Here is a 17,021-nt window from a genome sequence, read left to right on the forward strand (position 1 = left end):
CTTATATAAGTGCCCCAACACCCCCTTCATTAGAGACCTCCAAAGATCAGACAGACCCCCCCCCCCTATATCAGCGTCCCCTGCCCTCTTTAACACTTCCATTCAGATTGCCTTACCAGTGGGACCCCGGAGCGACTGCAACCAAGGAGGGAAGTGTAAGAGCCGAGCTGGGGGGCGGAGCTGGGAGGTAGAGCAGCTCTAGGGCTATTTACCTTCCACTATGCAGTGTGAACGGCAGAAAAATCATGTCATTGGTTGCTAGGACTGCAACCTATGACTGCAAAGGTGATCATCGAGGTGGTGGCAGTGGAGGTGGGGAACGAGAGAGGCACCGGGCGGGGGAGGCAGAGAAGCTCAGCTTGGACTGTCCAGGACAATAACGGACAGGTTGCAAACCTATCCGGGGCAAAACTGGGGACAGATTTGGTCCAGGCACAGTGTCCTCAGTCCAAAGACTGTCCCCGGAACCCGTGGATGTCTGGTCACTCTAACCCATAGTGCAGCATTTTCCCCTTACTTAATGAACATCGAGCATAGATGAGCAATTGGAAGTCTGTGCATAAAGGGGGAGTGTTTAACACATGTGAGCACCTGGAGCTGGGTCATCTTTGTATATGGCATCCAAAGCCCTGTTGTCATGGCTAAATCTTGAGAAAGATTTAACAGTTTCCCTATAAATCAGAAGCTTGAACTCCAGTTCCTCCCTCCTATTCCGTTCCTGCTGACCAGGAAAGGCTGCCCAACTTAGTGATGGGCCAATAGAAATGTGTGTATGTGGGGGGGGATTGGCTGGAAGTTTCGGTATTACCCAGAAAAGTATAAAAAAAATTGCTAGGAATGCCAATCGCTTTGGGGACAGAGGAATTATTAGGTTGGGGTCAACAATCAGTAATTAGTTATACACATTTGACTGCATACTAAAAACAATCATTGTTTTGAAAAGTAAAAGAGTGTAAAGTGTAAAGAGGAAACAATGAGTCGGTTCACACTAGGGCGACATGACTTCCAGCGCGACTTTCAGAGGCGACTCCGACACGACTTGAGCATGAACCACAGGGCGATCTGGGGCGATTTACAACACGACTTGAAGTTGTCTCCAGGACAGGAGACTTTCCAGTGGCCAATCAAACAACAATCAGCTCTAGGGGAGGGAGGGGGAGGGAGAGGTTTGCCTGAGAAATGTATGTTATCTTCCTGGAAAGTCGCTTCAGTTAAGACAGTGATCAGACTTGGATCAGACTTCCATTGAAATCAATGGGTACAAATCGCCTACAAGTCGGATTGAAGTAGTACAGGAACTTCTTTTGAAGTCGGAGCGACTCAAGTCTTGTGTATTAACACCGCTCCCATTCACTTGCATTGTTTTTCTCGACAGCGCGACTTGGGACGACTTGAGGCGACTTCAAGTCGGATCCCAAGTCGCCCCAGTATGAACCGGCTCTAAAAGGGTTGTAAAGGTTTTTTTTTTACTTTCTAAATAGGTTCCTTTAAGCTAGTGCATTGTTGGTTCACTTACCTTTTCCTTTGATTTCCCTTTTACAGGCAGTCCCCGAGTTACAAATGGGTTAGGGACTGTAGGTTTGTTCTTAAGTCGAATATGTTCATAAGTCGTAACAGCATGCGCAGAACGGCAGATACGTCTTTTTCCGATGTTCCGTCGAATGTGCCCGCCGTCGAAAAGGTTCCATCGAATGTGCCCGCCGTCGAAAAATGGCCATGCAGCCTCCCGTTCGTAAGTAGGATTCATTCGCAAGTCGGATGTTCGTAACTCGGAGACTCCCTGTAAATGTTTTTTTTTTCTTTGTCTGAATTTCTCACTTCCTGTTTCTCCTCAGTAAACTTGCCCCCATCATCCAAGCTGTTCTGGCTGGGGTTAGTCAGCCAGAACAGTTTACTGAGGAGGAGCAGGAAGTGAGAAATTCAGACAAAGAAATAAACATTTAGAAGGGAAATTGAAGGAAAAGGTTAGTGAACCAACAATGCGCTAGCTAAAAGGAACCTATTTAGAAAAAAAAAAAAAAACCTTTACAACTCTTTTAAAGAGGGGGATTTACTAAACCTGGTGCACGCAGAATCTGGTGCAGCTGTGCGTATAAACCAATCAATTACCAAAGCTTAATTGAACAAGCTGAAGTTAGAAGATGATTGGTTACTATGCACGGCTACACCAGATTCTGTGTGCACCAGTTTTATTAAAGGGTCACTAAAGGAAAAAAAAATGTTGCCTAAAATTAATGTCTGCAAGGTAGACAGACAGAATAGTGTAATGATTCTGTTAAAAAACGAGTAAATACCTATTAAATTCCTTCATCTATATCACCTCCAGCATTTCAGTTTCTGTTCTCTCATTCACTTCCTGGTTTGCATCGCTCGTTCATGTAAGAACTTCATTTCCCAGTATGAATTGCGTCCTGCCCAGTAATTCACACCTCCTTGAAGTCTCTAACACGTAGAGAGCGTCCTGCCACACAGATGTAGTTCCCAGGAGGGGGTGAGCACGTCACTGACCACCGCAGTAAAGCCTCCCTTCACGGTGGTGAGTAAAATCAGACAAGCAGGAAGTGAACAGAACAGAGAAGAAATAGAGCAACTTCTGAACAAAAACGAACAATGAGGAAGTGAAAAGAGGAATGTCTGCAGGTAAAGGATGCTTATTATGAAAAAAAAAATCCTTTACAACCCCTTTAAATCTCCCCCAAAATGTTGGGAAGGGTTAGACCGCCTGTCATGCTTTTATTGCTCTCTGCATACCCATTGAGTAGATTCACTACTTTATTTGTATTGGTGATCATTGTGACACATGAAAGAAAGTTAAAGTGTTACTAAACCCAGGACCCTGAATTCACTTTATCTGGTCTCCCACAGTACACAGAACAAGGAAATGCAATCATTTTAGTAAATATAAACTGCTAAATACCTTTTCTCATCAGCAGTATAAAGCAGTCTTGTAACTTCAATCAATGTTCGGCTGAGCACTGGTTAAAGCTTGTAGGGGGAGTTTTCATTCTCCTCTGACTGTCATGTGAGGCTGTATGACCCCTGACCCTCTGTCTGGACAGTGCTGATTGGACCTATGCTGATCACATGCACACAAAAAAAACTCTCTAGCAATACACACCAAACTGAGCATGAGCAGAGTGCCCCCAAGGCTCTGTACTATCAGGAGATGGACTAGGGACAGCGAAAGAAGGGGAGGATCAGAGAAGATAGGATCAAACAGCATTTTTACACAATGCAGAATATTACCCCAGTGAGTATAACAAGCATGCTTTACTGCATATACAGACTGATTTTACTGTTACCGGCCATGCTATAGCAAAATGACAGCTACAGTGTGGGCGGCTAGTGCCAGTCAGTGCCTCCTCATCAGTGTCACAGATCAGTGCCGCCTACAAGTGCCATCAGTGCTGCCTATATGTGCCCATCAGTGCCAGCCATCCATGCTGCCTATCAGTGCCCCTCGGTGCCGCCTATCAGTGCCCATCAGTGTTGTCTATCAGTGCAGCCTCATCAATGCACACCAGTGCCTCCTAATCAGTGCACACCAGTGCAGCCTATCAGTGCAGCCTCATCAATGCACACCAGTGCAGCCTATCAGTGCCCATCAATGCAGGTTCATCAGCGTACATCAGTGAAGGAGAAAAATTGGCTGTTTCCAACATTTTATAACAAACTATGAAAAAGGTTAGTTTATTTAGCAAAAAATAATAAATCCCAGTGGTGATTAAATACCACCAAAAGAAATCTCTATTTGTGAAAAATAAAATGATAAAATGTTGTTTAGGTACAGTGTTGCATGATTGTGCAATTGTCATTCAAAGTGTGACAGTGCTGAAAGCTGAATATTGGCCTGGGCAGGAAGGTGATAAAAGTGCCCAGTAAGCAAGTGGTTATGGGAAATCTAAAAATGTTGTGTTGTCCCCAGAACAAGAGGTGAGGGGTAATTTTCCAATGGGGACACCTGTTTAAGGGACAACTGTCCCCTCATTTTGAGATATTTTCTCCTGTTCCATCTCTGTGGCATGAAGTAAAAGAAACTTCCCCAGTGGTGCATAGACTGCAAAAACAAAAATCTGCCATTCTATACAAAACTGCCAAGAATAGAAGCTTGTGGACACAGATAGATAGATACCCCATTTTCATTTATGTCACATGGACCAAGGTCACATAATCAAATTATACTCCATCTAATGTCTAAACCACTAACGTCTAAGTGAAAAATATACCGGTATATGCATACATATGTAAGTATGATCATAGACATTTTATGTAACCATCAATAATATAGTCTTGTCTATAGTCTATAGTCTAGTCTTGTCTAAGTGCATACGTTGATGTTGCTGGTTCAAAGCTTCCACAGAAGAGAGAAACATAAACAATTACACCAGCAATAACGTGGTAATTTAGTCAGTTAAAGTGTAAGTAAACCCGCCTATCATTTCCAGGCAAGGAAGCTGCCATCTTGGCCCATGTTTAATCTTCAACTGCCATGATGCTGCACATGTGATCAGTTATGACACCAGCCATTGGATGGTTTGACAGTTTGGTTGAGAGCACAACCAATGTGACAGTTAGCAATCCCGGCATGCCGGAAATGTAACTGCTTTTTGAAACTGTTAAATCGATGGGTTTACTTCTGCTTTAAGTTTAAACCCAGACTCTGAGCCCCAAAAAAATAGCCTGGCAGTGGGGGTAGAAAAATAGGGTGTAACCTTGTTTCTTGCTCCAGCAGGCTCCCTCCATCCATGTGACTGGTCCCCTGCAGTCTACTGTCCAAGGTGCATAATTTGAGGTCAAATGCTTGCTTCCTCACATACAGTGCAGGACTAATAGCAATTCAGTGTACATGATGGCGCCGAGGGACTGCCCACAACCCAGAGAAGAAGAAAGAAGAGGAGAGTGCTGAAGCCTGTCAGAATGAGGGCCATGGTATCTAAAGCAGCGCTGAAGGACCTTGTGTTGATGGTATCTAAAACATTCTATCCCCTAGCCGCTTGCTGACCAGCTCACGAACATTTACGTTGGCAGAATAGCACGGCTGCGCAAATCAGCGTTTATATACGTTGCTTTGAATTTCGCACCGTGCGGGAGTGCACGCACACCTGCCACGAGCCCCGTAACCGTGCTTGCGGGACCAGCGGACTCAATGTCCGTCGGTGTCCCACGATCGTGTCACAGCATCTCCCTGTTCTGCCTTGTGACAGGACATTGATCTTCTGCTCCCTGTCATCGGGAGCAGTGATCAGTGTCATGTCGCATGTAGCCCAGCCCCCACACAGTTATGCCGCGTACACACGGTCGTTTTTTTGTGATGAAAAAATACAACATTTTTTTAAAATGTCATTTAAAATGACCGTGTGTGGGGAAAACGTTGCTTTATGTCTTCTGAAAAACGACAAAAAAAAAAATTCGAACATGCTTCAATTTTTTATGTCGTTTTTTTCAAAACGTCGTTTTTTGTGTCATTTAAAATGATAGTGTGTGGGTAAAACGACATTTAAAACAACGTTTTTAAACCCGCGCATGCTCAGAAGCAAGTTATGACGCGAGCTTGAATGGAACAGAGTGCCGTCGTACGTGCTGAACGTAACCGCGCTTTGCAAGAGCATTTTGAAAAAACTATGGTGTGTAGGCAACGTCGTTTTTTAAAATGAAGTTTGAAAAACGTTGTTTTGCTTCATGATAAAAAACGTTGTTTTATTTCATCACAAAAAACGACCGTGTGTACGCGGCATTCAAATCACTCCCTAGGACTTCCTTAACCCCTTCCTCACCCCTACTGGTTAACCCCTTCCCTACCAGTGTCATTTACATAGTAATCAGTGAATTTTTTATCACTGATCGCTGTATAAATGAGAATGGTCCAAAAATAGCGTCAACAGTGTCCGATGTGTCCACCATAATGTCACAGTCACAATAAAAACTGCTGATCGCTGCCATTACTAGTAAATTATTTTTTTTATAAAAATGCCATAAAACTATCCCCTATTTTGTAGACGCTATAAATTTTGCGCAAACCAATCAATAAACGCTTATTGTGATTTATTTTACCAAAAATGTGTAGAAGAATACGTATCGGCCTAAACTGAGGAAAAAAAACAATTTTTTTATATTTTTGGGGATATTTATTATAGCAAAAAATAAAAAAATATAGCTTTTTTTTTTTTTCAAAATTGTTGCTCTATTTTTGTTTGTAGCACAAAAATTTAAAACCGCAGAGATGATCAAATACCACCAAAAGAAAGCTCTATTTTTGGGAAAAAAAGGACGTCAATTTTGTTTGGGAGCCACGTCGCACGACCACGCAGTTAAACCGATGCAGTGCCTAATCTCATAAAGTAGCCCGGTCATTTGGCAGCCAAATCCTTCCGGAGCTTAGGTGGTTGGAGCAGGGATCCTCAAACTACGGCCCTCCATCTGTTGTAGAACTACACATCCCATAAGGCATTGTAACACTCTGACATTCACAGACATGACTAGGCATGATGGGAATTGTAGTTTCTGAACAACTGGAGGGCCGTAGTTTGAAGACCCATGGGCTAGAGTAGTGATGGTGATTGGTGAACCTTGGCACCCCAGATGTATTGGAACTCAATGAAGTCCAACTACACTGCAGAGTACATGAGCATTATGGGAAAGCTAGTTCAATGCCCTAGAGTTTCTGAGCAATTAACCCTCGCAGTGCAGAGGAGCCTTACTGTAATGCCGCGTACACAAGGTCGTTTTTTGTGATGAAATAAAACAACGTTTTTTATCATGAACCAAACGACGTTTTTCAAACTTCATTTTAAAAAACGACGTTGCCTACACACCATCGTTTTTTTCAAAATGCTCTAGCAAAGCGCGGTTGCGTTCAGCACGTACGACGGCACTCTGTTCCATTCAAGCTCGCGTCATAACTTGCTTCTGAGCATGCCCGGGTTTAAAAACGTTGTTTTAAACGTCGTTTTACTCACACACTATAATTTTAAATGACACAAAAAACGACGTTTTGAAAAACAACATAAAAAATTGAAGCATGTTTGAATTATTTTTTTGTCGTTTTTCAGAAGACATAAAACAACGTTTTCCCCACACACGCTCATTTTAAAAGACGTTTTTAAAAATGTCGTTTTTTTTCATCACAAAAAACGACCGTGTGTACGTGGTATAAGGATTTTTTTTTTCTATTCAGGAGTTGTCCTAAATGCTATTTAGTATATTTTCTTCTCCCCAGTTTTGTGGTCTTTTATGTTTATAACCTTCACAAGCTGTATTTCTTGTCTTCTGTATTTACCTTTATTGTCAGTTGGCACATACCTTATTTTTGATTTTTGAAATAACTTCATTTATAGCTTTTAGAACGTCTTTATTTCTTAGACTATATACTAATGGATTTAACATTGGAACTACAGCAATATACACCATTGAGAGTATTTTGTCCTGTTCCTGAGAAGACTCCATTTCTGGTTTCATGTTAAGAGTGAGAGATGTCAGACAAAATAAAACAACGATGATGATGTGAGAGGAACAGCTAGAAAATGCTTTAAGTCTCCCGGTGGATGTATGGATCTTTAGAATTGTAGATATGATGTACATATAAGATGTGAGAATCAATATGAAGGTGACAAACCCTAAAACAATACCATCAACAGTAATTAGGATTCCAATACGTGTGCTGTCATTGCAGGAGATACGAATTACTGACTTCATATGGCAAAAGAAATGGTTGATTGCACTGGAAATGGGAAACAATAATTGTGAAATAAGCAATGCATACATCAGTGAGTTAAAAGTCCCAATAGTGCAACATAATATGGCCAATATCACACATGTCCTTCTATTCATTATCACATTGTAGTGTAATGGAATACAAATGGCCACATATCTGTCATAAGCCATTGAAGTCAATAAGAAAAACTCTGTTCCAATAGAGAAAACATAGAAGAATATTTGTGTAATACAACCTGGATAGGAGATGCCGGTGTCACCTGTGATAGTAATGACCAGAAGCTTTGGCAAGATTACAGAAACATACACAATATCAAGGATCGTTAGGTTTCCCAGAAAAAAGTACATCGGGGTATGCAAACGGGGAGTGAGACACACAATTATACCGACAAGCACGTTCCCAAGTATGCAGAGTAAATACATTAATAAGATAATAATAAAAATGATACGTCTAACTTTAGGATAGCCGGAAAATGCCAGAAGGTGCAATACCTTATGTTTTGTAGCTGCAGGAATAGTTCCTGGTAAAGCATTGCAAAGAGCAATAGAAACATTTACACCTTGAAGAAGAAAATGTAAACAGGGTTAACATGATAATTTTGGGTTAAGATGTTACATTGTAGCTTTTATTGTTAAAGCTAAACTCCAAGTAGACACAAGAGGTACAAATAATACAGCCCTGTAGTAATTAATACATCATTAACCACCTCAATACTGGGCACTTACACCCCCTTCCTGCCCAGGCCATTTTTCAGCTTTCAGTGCTGTCGCACTTTGAATGACAACTGCGCGATCATGCTACACTGTAACCATGAGAATGTTTTATCATTTTATTCACACAAATAGAGCTTTCTTTTGGTGGTATTTAATCACTTCTGTGTTTTTTTATGTTTTCCTAAAAAAAAAGACCATAAATGTAGAAATTTATTTTTTCTTAGTTTCTGTCAGTAAATTTAGTAAATAAGTAATTTTTCTACTTCACTGATGGGTGCTGATGGGCACTGATAGGCTGCACTGATGGGCACTGATGAGGTGGCACTTATGGGCACTGATGAGGAGGCACGAATATGCCACACTTATGGGCACTATGGGCACTGATAGATGCCACTGATATAAGCACTGATAGGCGGCACTGAAGGTTGGCACTGGTGGGCACAAATAGGCGTTACTGGTGGACACAGATAGGCGTCACTGGTGGGCACAGATAGGTGGCACGGATAGGTGGCAATGATGGGCACTGATGGGCATTGATGGGTGGCATTGATGGGCAGCAGTGAAGGGCATTGATGGGCTGCAGTGATAGCCAGCACTGACTGGCATCACTAATGGCCACTGATTGCTGCCAATTGTGGGCACTGGTTGATACTGATTGCTGGCACTGGTGGCACTTAATTGTAATCAGAGCACTGATGATCAGTTCCCTGATTACATACCTAGATGTCCCCCTGTGAGGAGATGCCGCTGATCGGCTATCCTCTCCTCACACTCTGTCAGTGTGAGGCGAGGAGCGCCGATTACCGGCATCTTTGGACACAGCCGATCACATGTTTAATCTTCTTTACAGAGATCGGAGTCGCGCCATGGGCACACGAGAGTGGTCATTCTGGGTGGCCGTCATATGACGGCCACCCAGAATGAGAGCTGCACCACCCAGCCATTATTTGATGGTGGGCGGGCAGTAAGTGGTTAAAGTGGTTGTAAACCCACAAGAAAAAAACATGCAAGACAAAGGCACAATGAGCTAGTTTGCATAGCATTGGGGCATGCTTATTATTATTTATTTATTTTTAAATGAGGGTTTACAACCTCTTTAAAGATGTTTATTTTGTTTTGTTTTTTGTAGCATACCCTTGTAATAATTTGACCTATTGAAATTAAAAAAAAAAATTGTTTAGATTTCAGTAAATATTTCACCAGTATTATTTATTATCACACTAGATTTACACTAAAGTGGTTATCAACTCTGCTTCTGTAATTGCTGGGAAAAAGTCCTGCTTACTATTATTTATTTATTTTGTTTGTTTAATCTATTATTTAACTAAAAAATATTAGGCATGTCCACTAATCAAAAATACCAACCGAGCACGCCTAGAATATTGTTTTCCCATGGTTGAAGAGACACAACTTAACCTACCGTATTTTCCGGCGTATAAGACGACTTTCTGGATGCAAAAACATGCATCCAAAGTCAGGGGTCGTCTTATACGCCGGGTACGGTCTCAGTACTCACTTTTTTCCCCAGTGCTGACAGTCTCCCATGCTGCGATCGCGATCGTGAATGATTTCAAAGCCGCGCCTTCACTGCAGAGTGTTCTGTGATAGGATGAACAAAAATTTTCCCAGCAGCGCCTCTGTTCTTTGTTCCTCCTATCACAGATGCCTTCTCATCCTCGGACGAGATGAGAAGACGTCCGTGATAGGCGGGAAACATAACAGAGGCGCTGCTGGGAAGATTTTTGTTCCTCCTATCACAGAACACTCTGCAGTGAAGGCGCGGCTTTGAAATCATTCACGATCGCGATCGCAGCATGGGAGACTGTCAGCGCTGGGGAAAAAAAGTGAGTGTTATTGCACTGGGGGGGGGGGGGCAACAAGTTCAGGCACAGTGGGGGCAAGTGATGGCAATGTGGGGGCATGTAATGGCACAATGGCAATGTGAGGGGCAAGTGATGGCAATGTGGGGGCATGTAATGGCACAGTGGCAATGTGGGGGCATGTAATGGCACAGTGGCAATGTGGGGGCATGTAATGGCACAGTGGCAATGTGGGGGCATGTAATGGCACCGTGGCACAGTCTGGGCATGTAATGGCACAGTCTGGGCATGTAATGGCACAGTCTGGGCATGTAATGTAATGGCACAGTGAGTAATGTAATGGCACAGTCTGGGCATGTAATGTAATGGCACAGTGAGGCATGTAATGTAATGGCACAGTGAGATTTGAAAAAGCCTGTTTCTGTCAGCGGTTCTGGCTCCCCCTCAGCTCCCAGAAAGACAGTAAGAAGGGGGTAGTCTTATATGGTGAGTATATCCCAAAATCAAAATTTTTCCTGGAAAATTAGGGGGTCGTCTTATACGCCCAGTCGTCTTATATGCCGGAAAATACGGTATACTACTGGATCTAATAGTGTAAGCAAGATTTACCTGTTATTCCAGTTGCTGCCATGCTCACAAAATGTATTTGACTGAAAATATCATAGCTTTATATATATAACATGGATGAATTCAAAGACATCCTGGGAAAATATCCCATAAGGACATATAGCCAAATAGATAACAGAAATTAAAAACAGATTTGTGCAGGGAATTACAGGTGAGCAAGGGCCAAGGGTGTAAAAGGGCCAGTACCTTGAAAATAAGTTGAAAGGCTAAATTCACTTTTCAGAATATGTTACATGTTACACTCGTATTTATAAGGTTAGGACTGCAAGTGCTATAGGGTGCTGTGAAGAGGCCTTGCAGCTTATGCATGCGTTTGCAAATGTGTGCTAACTAAACCCCTGTTTTTAACGCATGCTGTTGGACAGGTTAATTTGGTTGGTAAGCAGACTGGTTGGTGAGTTGACCAAAGAATTTTCACTGGTTTTGTCTTTCAGTATTCAACAAGTGGCCAAAGGGTCTCTCACCACTGCCTATGGTCCTAATGTGTATTCTTGAAGCCCAGCGAGTGGCCATGCTGAACGCACAGGGTCTCCTCTTAAGCTAGTGTAGCACTACCCTTGCAGGAGCTGCTGGTTTAGATTTTGGGTCTGTACTCTGCCTATCAATCCTAAAAGTTTGACTCAAACCCTCCCTTGGCACAACTGGACCACACAGAAATTGTGGAACCCACTGGTAGTTGGGAAACACAATGATATCATGCAGTAACAAAATGGTAGCTAAAAGTTGTTACCTGGTACTGACCACCGTCCAATGGGGTAAACATACAAAACTCCACACAACTTTCTGCTTAACCAAGAGGCAATTATTTACTTGGTAAGAAAAGATAAAAAAAACACAGAGTTAAACAAATGCAGTTGACTGCTTACAGGGCCCTGTAAGAGTCAATAGTATTTTAAGAAATTGCAAGTCAGACTTGCAATTTCTAACTTGCTGGCGGCACAAGCACCAACCATCTAAACATACGGCCAATGCGGGATGCAATATGCCCTTGCATGTGGCGTGTTAACTTCCAACAATGCTGGCGAGTCTATGAGAACCACCTTCCTGCGATACAGTTAATTATCGTTGGGCAGGTGCCTGCTCACCAAATGAGGCCTCGCCTCTCCGGTACGTCCTGCGGGTGATGTCTCGGTTCACGGCCTCTCCGCAACTTGCAGTCTCCGGTCCTTCACACAGCCATCACAATGTGTCGGTGAATGGGTGACTCTGGCTGTTGTGAAGTGTAAGCTGGACACTGCGTCACGGATTCCCCTCAGGATAGGCGATCCGCTCTGGCGACTGTAGGCCCAGGCTTCTCAGGCCTAGGCGCCCGGGTAGCAGGCCTCAGCACAGGCTTTCTGCTTGCTAGAAGTTGCCGTCCCAAGAGATCGAAAGCCCGCTTTTCCTTGCTTTTTAAAAGCTTTCCCAGAAGGTTGTGCGATGATACATTGCACTCTGGTAGCACAGCTGCACTGTGGGCTTTGTAGTCTGTTTAACACCCAAGGCAATGGAGTATTTGTCTCCCTGTACTGCAAGTTCCATAATGCATTGCTCAAAAACAATAAAACTGAACAAGTTGCTGTAATATCACAACTGAACAACGGAGGGAGCTGAGTTCCTTCTCAATGCAACTGTAGTCTATAGCCACGCTGCAAAGTGGCACCTTGCTACACACTCCCCCCACTCAAAATCTTTGGTCCCCCAAAGATGGTAACAGTTCATAACCTAGTACATGCTTTGTCAAGTACACGCGGGGAAAAATTCAGTTAGTATATACAGGTATAAGGCAGTTCACATTTACAAAAGAACCAAGCAGAGGAACCTCCCACCAAGCTTTGGAGAGGAGGTTGTCCTGTCTACAGGCCACCTTAACTGATATGGCCAGACAAGATGTGCCAGGGGATGAGCTAGGGTTGTCCTCCACCAAATTTACAGTGGAAGGACCAGGCATATTAATTGTCCGTTTTGAGGTAAGAACTGCTTCTTCAGAGCATTCACCCAATTGATCGTAAGTCAGTCTATTGGGAGGGTGAATGACTCTTCTCTCTCTTTGCTCCTTAGGTGTCAAAGTCTCAAGAGTAATAGACTCTGTTGTCTCTGTAACCTCTTCCCCTGCTCTTTCTTCTTGTTCAGGCATGCTGGGCTCTATTACCTCTAAAGCATCCAGTTCTTCTGAAAGAGATGAGACCTCTTCAGTGTCTTCTATTGGCAGGGAATCCAAGTCGTCCTCTAACTCCTCGGTGAGCATGCTGTGAGGCACAAACTCAGGGGCCTCCGGTCGGAGAATTTCACCTTCAGCCACTCCAGATGGAGATAGAGGAGTGGTCATGGGTTCTGATATTTGAGATGACCACAGTCAATCTGGTTCCATCCCTTCATCCTCAGAGTCTTCATCTTCCATATCTTGAAGTGTTGACGGAGATCTGGTAACTGATCGGGACCCTCGAGAAGTTGAGGGGGTCACTTGTGAATCTGACACGGGAGGTAGGCAAACTGCTTCAGAGAGGGGCAGCAGGTGATTCCGATGCCAAGTCTTTAGTGGGCCTACACTCCCTTCTGGCTTGATCTGATATACTGGAAGGCCTGGTAACTGCTTGCAGATAACATATGGCTGTGACTTCCAGCGGTCAGCCAACTTGTGTTTTCCAGGAATACCCAGATTTCTCAGTAATACTCTATCCCCTGGTTGTAAGTCCTTTACTCTGACCTTGAGGTCGAAGTTTCTTTTATTCCTCAGCCCTCTTTGGTCTGACGTAGCTAGGGCTTTCTCATAGGCCGTTTTCAGACTTCTCGGTAACCGATCCACATACCCCTTGTGGGAGGTTGCTGATGTATGGTCAAGGGATAATGCAAAGGCCAAGTCCACTGGTAGTCGAGCTTCCTGTCCAAACATCAACCGGTAAGGGGAGTATCCTGTAGCATCACTTGCAGTGCTGTTGTAGGTATGCACAATGGCAGCTATATGTTTGCTCCAGTGTCGTTTCTTCTCTGTGCTTAGAGTCTCCAGCATGTCTAGGAGGGTTCGATTGAAGTGTTCAGGTTGAGCATCCCCCTGGGGGTGATATGGAGTAGTTCTGGACTTTTTGATGCCCAACAAGTCTAAAGCCTCGTACACACGGCCGAGGAACTCGACGTGCCAAACACATCGAGTTCCTCGGCCAGTTCAGCCCTGAAGCCGCCGAGGAGCTCGGCGGGGCGAGAGCTCCCATTGAACAACGAGGAAATAGAGAACATGTTCTCTATTTCCTCGCCGAGCTCCTCGTCGGCTTCCTCGGCCGAAAGTGTACACACGACCAGTTTCCTCGGCAGAATTCAGCCAGAAACTCGGTCGGAAGCTGAATTCTGCCGAGGAAACTGGTCGTGTGTACGAGGCCTAACAGTTTTTTATGAGGTTACTTTCAAAGTCTCTTCCTTGATCCGAGTGAATACGTTGGGGCAAACCATAATGTACGAAGAATTTCTCCACTAAGACCTTTGCTACTGTTGAGGCTTGCTGTTCCTTTGTTGGGAATGCTTGGAAGTATCTGGTGAAATGGTCAGTTACCATTAAAATATTGCCTTGTCCACTCAGATCACACTCCAGGCAAAGGAAGTCAATGCACACCAGCTCCATGGGTCCCTGACTCTGAAGATGGCCCATTGGGGGCGACTCGATGAGGCAGGGTCTTCCTCTGGATACATCGGATGCAAGAGTGGCAGCAACCTTCAACTTCAGCCCGCATGTAGGGCCAATAGAACCTGTCTCTCACTAGATGGAAGGTTCTTTTAGGCCCCAGATGACCATGATTGTCATGAAGAGCAGTTAGGACCGTCTCTCTGTGCTTAATGGGCAGGAACAGTTGCCACTTCTCTTCCAGACCATCAGAGGGGCCCCTTCGGTAGGCCACCCCTTGATGTATCTGCAACCGGTCCCACTCTATGTGTAACAGTTGAGTCTCTTTTGGGGAGTCTGTGAGAAGCATATCCGGGCATTGGTCCTCCAAGGCCTTCAGTACTAGTCTTCCAAGGGGGTCTTCCAATTTATCTCTCCTTAAATCCTTCTTAGACAGCTTGGGTAGGCCCTCTTCTCCCACTTGGGTTACATTACAATAGCATTTTGGTACCCCAACAGACGGAACCCCAATCTCTTCGGCCCCGGATCCTCCCCTGGCCTGAAGTTCAGCTCCCCGGTCTAGGGCTCGCACTCGTTCTGGGGTCAACTGAGACCATTCTTTGGCGGGGTCACCGAAACCATGAGGCCTTCTGGATAGGGCGTCCGCATCCCTATTTCCAACTCCTGGTCGGTATTTCAGACTGAATGTGAAACTTGAGAGGGCAGCCAACCACCTATGTCCTGTGGCATCCAGTTTGGCGTGGTCAGAAGGTAGGTGAGTGAATTGTTGTCCGTCTTGATATAGATAATCTCTTAACTTGACCACTACAGCCCACTTTAAGGCCAGGAATTCAAGCTTGTGCGTGGGATAATTATTTTCAGCGGGGACCAGACTCCTACTCACATAGGCAACAGGCCGCAGGTGACCATCACGTTCTTGATATAACACCCCACCTAGCCCATCTCGGCTGGCATCAACATGCAATTCGTAGAGATTTGTGGTATCGGCATAAGCCAAAACGGGGCAGTGGTTAGGCTTTTTTTTAAATGGATGAATACCTCTTCACACTTAGTGGTCCACTGGTCCTGGATAGATTCTTTAGGCTTTCTAGGCCCAATGGAGGGTTTCACAGGCTTGACTAGCTCTGGGACATCATTGTTTATTGTTTATTGCTTATTGCTTGTATAGCATAGAATCACCCGAAGGTATCGAAACGCTTCCAGACCTTAACAATTCACAACAGGACCGAGTGTTACAGGCATAAATTAACATAGTAACAATATAAAATATGTACCACAATTAAAATCAAATAATAAAACAACAATATAACACCATAAAACCAATACAGTACAAAAACCATAGAACCACATCATCCTCTCCTTCACTCCTCAATAATTCATTGAGGGGACGGGCGCTCTTGGCAAACCCCTCTACAAACCTTCTATAGTAGGAGCAGAACCCCAGGAATGACCGAAGCTCAGTCACATTGGTGGGTCTCGGCCAAGAGGTAACAGCATCCAGCTTTTCATGGTTTGTGGCTATCCCTTCTATGGATACGATGTGGACCAGATAGTGAACTGAGGGCTGATAGAATTGGCACTTCTCTAAGGAAAGCTTCAGGCCTTCTTCGTGGAGCCTTTTTAGGACCATTTCCAACCGCTCTTCGTGCTCCTCTAGAGTTTGGCCGAACACTATAATGTCGTCCAGGTACACCAGCACCTCGATTAGATTAATGTCTCCCACCGTTTTCTCCATCAGTCTTTGAAAGGTGGCTGGGGCTCCTGACAACCCCTGGGGCATGCGGTTAAACTCAAAGAACCCCACTGGGGTAATAAAAGCTGTTTATTCTTTATCCTTAGTGTGCATAGGGATCTAATAGTATCCACTCATTAGATCCATCACACTGAACAACTTGGCCCCTGACAGACTCTGCAAAGCGTCTTCTATCTGGGGGGTGGTGTACTGATCAGGAATAGTTCTTCTGTTCAGTGTTCGATAGTCAATACACAGCCTCAGTGACCCATTTTTCTTCCGGACTACCACTATTGGAGAAGTGTAGGGGCTCCTGGACTCTCGAATAATCCCCGTCCTCTTGAACGCTTCCAATTGTCACGTAGGTCTTCCAAATCACCTAGGGGGACCTGTCGGACTCTTTCTCTGAACGGTTTGTCTTCCTGCATGCGAATCTTGTGGGTGGCACTCTTCGCACACCCCACATCAAATTCATTTTTAGAAAATATTGTCTGCCATCGAACGAGTTGGGCCTTGGACCTCTCCTTCCATTCTGGTGGAAGGGTGTTGTCTTCTGAACAAAGCTTCTCCACTGTGACTTCACCCCTCTCTTCCTTCTTAAAGTCAGGTGGGGTGGCTGGGTTCACCTGGCCCAACAGCATTCTGGCACAGGTGTGGTCGTAGTGTTCCTAATGCTCACTGAGATCTTACCATGACTTCTCTGCAGGGTCTTCAGGGGGAACACCTTCGGGATTACTTCTATCCCTTTTTTATTCTTCTGTGGGTCCGCTTCAAGGACAACAAAAGGGCCTGGTTGTTTCCAGGTAAGCTTGACAGAAGCTCTCAA

At 44.3% G+C, this 17,021-nt stretch overlaps 1 protein-coding gene across 1 annotated transcript; it reads right to left on the bottom strand.

The window, feature by feature from the left end:
* Positions 1-7,284: 7,284 nt before the first annotated feature.
* LOC120930531 (olfactory receptor 13F1-like) lies at positions 7,285-10,875 on the bottom strand. The gene is made up of 2 exons (XM_040341709.1): positions 10,854-10,875; positions 7,285-8,270 (listed from the first exon to the last, which is right to left on the bottom strand). The coding sequence occupies exons 1-2, from the start codon at positions 10,873-10,875 to the stop codon at positions 7,285-7,287; spliced, it is 1,008 nt and encodes a 335-aa protein (XP_040197643.1).
* Between the last annotated feature and the right edge of the window lie 6,146 nt (positions 10,876-17,021).

This window comes from Rana temporaria, chromosome 3, assembly GCF_905171775.1.
Source record: "Rana temporaria chromosome 3, aRanTem1.1, whole genome shotgun sequence".
NCBI lineage: Eukaryota > Metazoa > Chordata > Amphibia > Anura > Ranidae > Rana > Rana temporaria.